The sequence below is a fragment of the Thamnophis sirtalis genome, unplaced genomic scaffold (genome assembly GCF_051295495.1).
Source record: "Thamnophis sirtalis isolate CommonGarterSnake01/CBP01778 unplaced genomic scaffold, rThaSir2_p1.2 scaffold_2, whole genome shotgun sequence".
NCBI classification, from domain to species: Eukaryota; Metazoa; Chordata; class Lepidosauria; order Squamata; family Natricidae; genus Thamnophis; species Thamnophis sirtalis.
Genome location: NW_028261382.1, coordinates 43,740,828 through 43,747,411, shown reverse-complemented (window position 1 = coordinate 43,747,411; position 6,584 = coordinate 43,740,828). Strand labels below are relative to the sequence as shown.

The following is a 6,584-nucleotide window of genomic DNA, read 5'->3' as shown; positions in this document are numbered from 1 at the left end:
TCATCATCCTTCTCTCCTCCTCCTCCTCCCTCCTCTTTCTTCCCCCTGCCAACCCCCTGATCGCCCCCAGGGCACTGCCAGCAGCGAAGTGAATGCCACAGAGGAGATGTCAACGTTGGTCAATTACATCGAACCGGTCAAGTTCAAGTCCTTCGAGGTGGCCAGCAGTGAGTGACCAGGGAGGGGGACGGACAAGGCCGAGCAATGGTGACCGGGGGGGGGGGCTGAATTCAGCTTTGCCTTTTAATCTGGGACTTTTGGGGGCTAAGAATATTAGCCGGGGTGCCCGCTTCAAGTGCCTCTTAATTACGTCGAGCGTATTTTCTTGGGGGAAAAAAAACACAGCTAGTTCCTCGACTTGTGGCCACGATGGGGAGCAGAAAATTTGCCAAGAATCGTTAAATCAAGTGACTGCCCCCGATTTTACAGCCTCTTGATTTCCGGCTGGCTGGGGAATTCTGGGAGTTGAAGTCCACAAGTCTTACAGTTGTTAAGTTTGGAGAGAAATGTGGTCGCTGTGGCCTTGACACATAAAAACAGCTTCCCTTCCCTTCCAGAGGCTGTGATTTTCTTTGTTTTTGACTCTCCCTCCTTCCTTGCAAACAACCCCGATCCTTGAGATCTAGAGACTTGTCCGAGCATCTAAAGATGCGGCTGGACAGTCATCGAATTTGTGCCATTTCATTTGAAAGACGAACTGGCCCGTCTAAGATGCTGTTCTATCCGAGGCTTCCCGGAAGCAAACTCCTTATTGTCCCGACAAAAAACCCTTTTATTAATTTAATTCTGCTCCTTCACCTCCAGCAAAGTCTTTCCAGGGAGGATTTACAGTCACAGACCTTATCAGGCTTGGAGAGCTGCCAGGCTGAGATCTGCAGAACTTGGCCAGGAGTCTCGGAGAGTCACGAACCAATGAAGCGAACTAATGGTCTCCTGCAAACTCCACTCCCCTTTCGCTCCTCTTTTATTTCCTCTGGGAGGGGCCATTCACCGTCCACCTGTGGCCTTACTCTCAAGTCGACCCCTGTTCTTTAGCTCTTCCTTTTGGCCACTCTGCGTATGCTAGGAACAGGCTCCAGCTGTTCTTCTGCCCCACTGATGTCTGACTCCGAAGGCAGCTGATAGCTGGCATACGGCCCTGGCCCCCTCTCTGCCTCCGACACAGAGCCCTCACCAGAGCCTTCCCCAGGCTCCAGGACTGGCCCAGGTTCCTCCCCAACCCTCCTCACTGTCCGACTCTGTTGCTACCTCTGCTGGCAAGACACAACAGATGCCAAATTTAAAGCCAGTTTTGCAGGCAAACTCCCTCGGTGATTGTGATGGGAAGCGTGGCCTACCCCTCAAGGTTGTTGTTGTTGCCACAGGGGCAAAGGGGGCGCTGGGCGGGTGTGAGAAAACCCGACATCCTGCTATTTTGTCCTCCCTTCTCTTCCAGAGCGCAACAAATCTTTCGAAATGTCTTCCTTCGTGGAGACTAAAGGCTTGGAGCAGCTGACCAACAGCCCCATGGAGTTTGTTGAGTATCCTTCAAACCACGTCTCTTGAACCCAGGTCTCTCAGCAACCCCTTCTCCCTCCCCTCCCTCTTTTTAAAATTGAGGGAGCATCCCTTTGACGTGGCTGATATTTATCACATATTTTCCTCTGTTAAAAAACCTTTCAATCGACATCTTCGCTCCGGTCCAAGTTATCAGGATGGGCGGGGTGGGATTCGAACCCGGCGTTCTTTCCTCCTCGACAGAGCGAAAACAGGCGGCCCCCGACTTGTGGAGCCCAGCATTTCCATCCCTAAGCGAGACGGCGGTTCAGTGAGTTTTGCCCCCTTTTTACGACCATCCGTGCCACGGTCGTTAAGTGAATCCCTGCAGAGGTTCAGTCGGCCATACGGTTGTTAAGCGCCTCCGGCTTCCCTCGGGACTTTAAGCTCGCCAAAGGGGAGTCGCGTGACCTCCCGCCGCCACTACCCCGGGGACACGCCGCCGTCATAAGTGTGAGTCAGTTTCGCCAAGCGTCTGAATTTGGATCACGGTCGCTCAGTGTGAAAAACAGTTCCAAATCCCTCTTTCCGGGGCCGTTGAAACATCAAACGAATAGTTGTAAGTCGAGGGCTTCCAGCAGTGTCCAGTTTGATGAGTCCTGAGAGGATTTGGGGATGCTAGGCCCACATTGTAAGAAACCCTGCTCTCAAGGATCCAACGGTGCTTGGGGTTGGACTAAATGACCTCTCGGGTCCCACCTTAATGGTTTACGATTCTAATGTTAAGAAGGAAGGCTGAATTGAAAGGGGGAGGTGGGGGGCAGGTGGGAGGGGCTTGCTTTGAGCCGTGAAACGCCTATTGGTAGCCAACTGGACAGCTGACCACAGTTACCGGCTTTTCGGCCTTGACACGGATCCCTCACAGATACAACAAGAAACAGCTGAGCCGAATTTACCCCAAAGGGACACGCGTGGATTCATCCAACTACATGCCACAGCTCTTCTGGAACGCCGGCTGTCAGATGGTGGCCCTCAATTTTCAATCCCTGGGTGAGTTCGCCTTCCGGGAGGAGATGAGGACTAGAAACTTGCACAGGCGTGTAGGCATTTTTTTTAAAAAAGAACTTATCCTTGCTTAGATCGACGAATGGGAGAGGTTTTGGTTTAGCTGGCCATCAAAATGTCAGTGTAGTCTTTTTTTAAATTCAATTTATATTATTTAATAACTATTGTTTAGTAATTTTATCCGTGCACGTAAAATTGAACGACAATCGAGACTAAGATGGAGCTGCTACTTCGGGGAAATGGGCTTTACATTGTCCCCTTTTAATGACCCCGTAATCCCTTGTGGGGTGGAGTCTGGGCAATTGAATGTTTTAATGGCCGGATGCCATCCCTGTTGCCAGGGCAGAGTTATATGAAGCAGATAAAATTCCCAATGTGCCCAGCGAGAGAAATATCTATCCAGGATCGAACTTGCACACTTTCCCTCTGCTGGTATAATGAGGACTAGTAACCCGGCTTGCGTTTTTGATATCGCCCCTCCATGCAGATTTGCCAATGCAGCTTAACCTGGGCATCTTTGAGTACAATCGCCGGACTGGCTACTTGCTCAAGCCCGAGTTCATGCGACGGTCGGACAAGCTTTTTGACCCTTTCACCGAAGATATCGTCGACGGCATCGTGGCGAACACCGTCAGAGTGAAGGTTAGAGGGCATGGCGGACTGGGAGGGGCGTGGAATGGGGTGGAAACTGTGTAGATCCCTCTCGGTGGTGAATTTGAGGGGAGGGAGGGAGGGAAGCAGAGGGAAGGAGGGAGGAGGGAGGTGTGGATGAGAGAAAGGAAGGAAGGAGTGGATGAGAGAGAAAGGAAGAAGGAGGGAAAGTGTGGATGAGAAAGGAAGGAAGGAAGGAAGGAAGGTATGGATGAGAGAAAGGAAGGAGTGGAAGGGAGGAAGGTGTGGATGAAGAGAAAAGAAGGAAGGAAGGTGTGGATGAGAGAAAGGAAGAAGGAGGGAAAGTGAGGATGAGAGAAAGGAAGGAGGGGAAGGAAGGAAAATATGGATGAGAGAAAGGAAAGAGTGGAAGGGAGGAAGGTGTGGATGAAGAGAAAAGAAGGAAGAAAGGTGTGGATGAGAGAAAGGAAAGGAAGAAAGGTGTGGATGAGAGAGAAAGGAAGAAGGAGGGAAAGTGTGGATGAGAAAGGAAGGAGGGGAAGGAAGGAAAATATGGATGAGAGAAAGGAAAGTGGAAGGGAGGAAGGTGTGGATGAAGAGAAAAGAAGGAAGAAAGGTGTGGATGAGAGAAAGGAAAGGAAGGAAGATGTGGATGAGAGAGAAAGGGAGAAGGAGGGAAAGTGTGGATGAGAAAGGAAGGAGAGGAAGGAAGGAAGGTATGGATGAGAGAGAAAGGAAGGAGTGGAAGGGAGGAAGGTATGGATGAAGAGAAAAGAAGAAGGAAGGAATGTGTGGATGAGAAAGGAAGGAGGGGAAGGAAGGAAGGTATGGATGAGAGAAAGGAAGGAGTGGAAGGGAGGAAGGTGTGGATGAAGAGAAAAGAAGAAGGAAGAAAGGTGTGGATGAGAGAGAAAGGAAGAAGGAGGGAAAGTGAGGATGAGAAAAGAAGGAGTGGAAGGAAGGTATGGATGAGAGAATGGAAGGAGGGGAAGGAAGGAAGGATGAGAGAAAGGAAGGGAAGAAAGATGTGGATGAGAGGAAGGAAGAAGGAAGGAAGGTGTGGATGAGTTAGAAAGGAAGGGAAGGAAGGACGGAGGTGTGGATGAGAGAAGAAGGAAGGAAAAGAAAAAGGAAGAAGGAAAGAGCAGGAAGAGGGAGAAAGAGAAGGAAGCAAAGAAAAGAAAGGAGAAAGGAAGGAGGGTAAGATAAAGGATGGGAAAAGAAAAAGGAGGAACAGAAAGAGAATGTAGAGAGTAAGAAAGAGGGAAGAGAGGAAAAAAGTGAGAGAGGGATAAAAAATACTTTTTTCTTCCATTTTCCACTTTTTCCTTCCTTTACTTTCTTCTTTCTCTTATCTTAAATGTATATGGTCCATTTATCTTTAGTTTTCTGGTTGAAAAACTTAATCAGGTTATTATGAAGAATAAAGCTAAAATTGGCAAGCGAAGCTATTTGAGCTAGCAGGCTAAGCGGACAGAGAGTGCTTCTGAGCATACACAGAGGGTTGCGTCAGAAAAATGACCCGTGAATTCCACCAGGGTTTTAATTTGAAGCCAGGAAACGCATCTTCTCATCCCAATCTTAGATCATATCCGGACAGTTTCTCTCCGATAAGAGGATCGGCATTTACGTCGAAGTTGACATGTTCGGGCTGCCGGTGGACACCAAGCGCAAATTTCGCACTCGGACCTCGCAGGGCAACTCCTTCAACCCCGTGTGGGACGAGGAGCCCTTCGTCTTCCAGAAGGTGAGAGGGTCAAAACCGGGACAGTTACTTAGAGAAACTCTGGATTTCTGAGCATGTGCCGAGTGCGTTTTTTTCCCCCCCTTCACCCAAAATGGCACCCACGGCGCAACCTGAACTCGGCGCTTCCTTCCAACCATTCTTTCTCCTCAGGTCGTGCTGCCAACCCTCGCCTCGCTGCGCATCGCGGTTTTTGAGGAGGGCGGCAAATTTGTGGGCCATCGGATTTTGCCCGTCTCCGCCATCCGGGCGGGTGAGTCACTCCGTCGCGCCTTCCCGCCAGCGACAAAGGGAATTGCAGGATTGGACCCCTTGTCCCCCCCCCACTCCTTGCCCCTCAGTTGATTTTCATGCCTAAAGTGGGACTAGAACTCCCAGTCTCCTGGTGATTGCTCCAAAGTCACCCAGCCGGCTTTCGTGCCTAAGACAGAACTAGAACTCACCACCTCCTGGTGATTCACCCAAAGTCATTTAGTTGGCTTTCATGCCTAAAGTGGGACTAGAACTCCCAGTCTCCTGGTAATTGCTCCAAAGTCACCCAGCCGGCTTTCATGCCTAAGACAGAACTAGAACTCACCATCTCCTGGTGATCCACCCAAAGCCATTCATTTGGCTTTCAAGCCTGAGGCAGGACTAGAACTCCCAGTCTCCTGTTTTCTACCTAATGCCTTCACCGCTAGACCAAACCCTATAAAAATATTCCATTGCATCGTACTTTTTTTGTTTTTAATTTAACCGTTTGGGCAGGGGGTTAGACTAGAAGATCTCCAAGGTCCCTTCCAACCCTGTGCGTGTACTTATCTCGTGTGTGTGTGTGTTTGTGTGTGTGTTGTTTTCTCTTTCACAGGGTACCACTATATTTGTCTACGCAACGAAAGCAACCAGCCGCTCTGTCTCCCAGCCTTGTTGGTCTACACAGAAGCGTGTGATTATATTCCGGATGACCATCAAAGTAATTGGCTTGGGGAAAGGGGGCGGGTCCTTCCTGGGAAGGGGTGGAGCCTAAGGGGGGGGACACTCTGATGCCGCCCGCTCTGCCAGGTAGACCAAACCAGCCAACCAAAATCACACACAGGTATTATTCTTTTACCACCTGCTTGTGGAGTGGCCGATCAAAGTTACAACGGCACTTTTAAAAAAAAACACAGGGATTTATGACCGTTTTTCACCCTTACGACCGCTGCATGGTCACATGAGCAAAATTGAGATGCTTGAGATGAGAGTCGCAGTCTCCCGGGATCGTGTGATTCCCCGCTTTGCGACCTTCCGTCGACCAAAAAAGCCAGGTTTGCTTCACAACCCATTGTGGTCGTAAATCGAGGACTCCCTGTAAGGGCAGTCTTAAGCGCCTTATTCTTCGCAATAAATCCCCACCTCGGAGAGGGATAAGTAATGGAAACACAAGCAGACTGCAATGATTCACTTGACAACGGCACTGATTCACTTAACAACAGTGGCCAGAAAGGTCGTAAAACAGGGCAACACTCTCTTAAAAGCTGCCTCACTTAACAACTGTCTCACACAGCTGTGTGGGTGTGGGACAGAAAGCAAAAATCTGAGGATTTGAGCCAGATTCTCCAGCGACCCTTGTCTAATCCTTGTCTAATCCGTGTCTAATCCCTGTGTAATTCATATCTAATCCCTGTCTAATCCCTGTCTAATCCATATCTAATCCCTATCTAATCCC

General features: G+C 49.6%; 1 protein-coding gene across 1 annotated transcript in view; it reads left to right on the top strand.

Moving 5' to 3' along the window:
- The window catches only part of PLCB3 (phospholipase C beta 3), a gene marked incomplete in the record, with an annotated part of 57,532 nt that overhangs the window by 37,805 nt on the left and 13,143 nt on the right, over window positions 1–6,584 (top strand). The window contains 7 exon segments of the mRNA XM_087705214.1: window positions 71–167; window positions 1,436–1,520; window positions 2,402–2,526; window positions 3,029–3,183; window positions 4,739–4,900; window positions 5,051–5,150; window positions 5,745–5,849. Coding sequence (XP_087561340.1) covers window positions 71–167; window positions 1,436–1,520; window positions 2,402–2,526; window positions 3,029–3,183; window positions 4,739–4,900; window positions 5,051–5,150; window positions 5,745–5,849 — 829 coding nt within the window.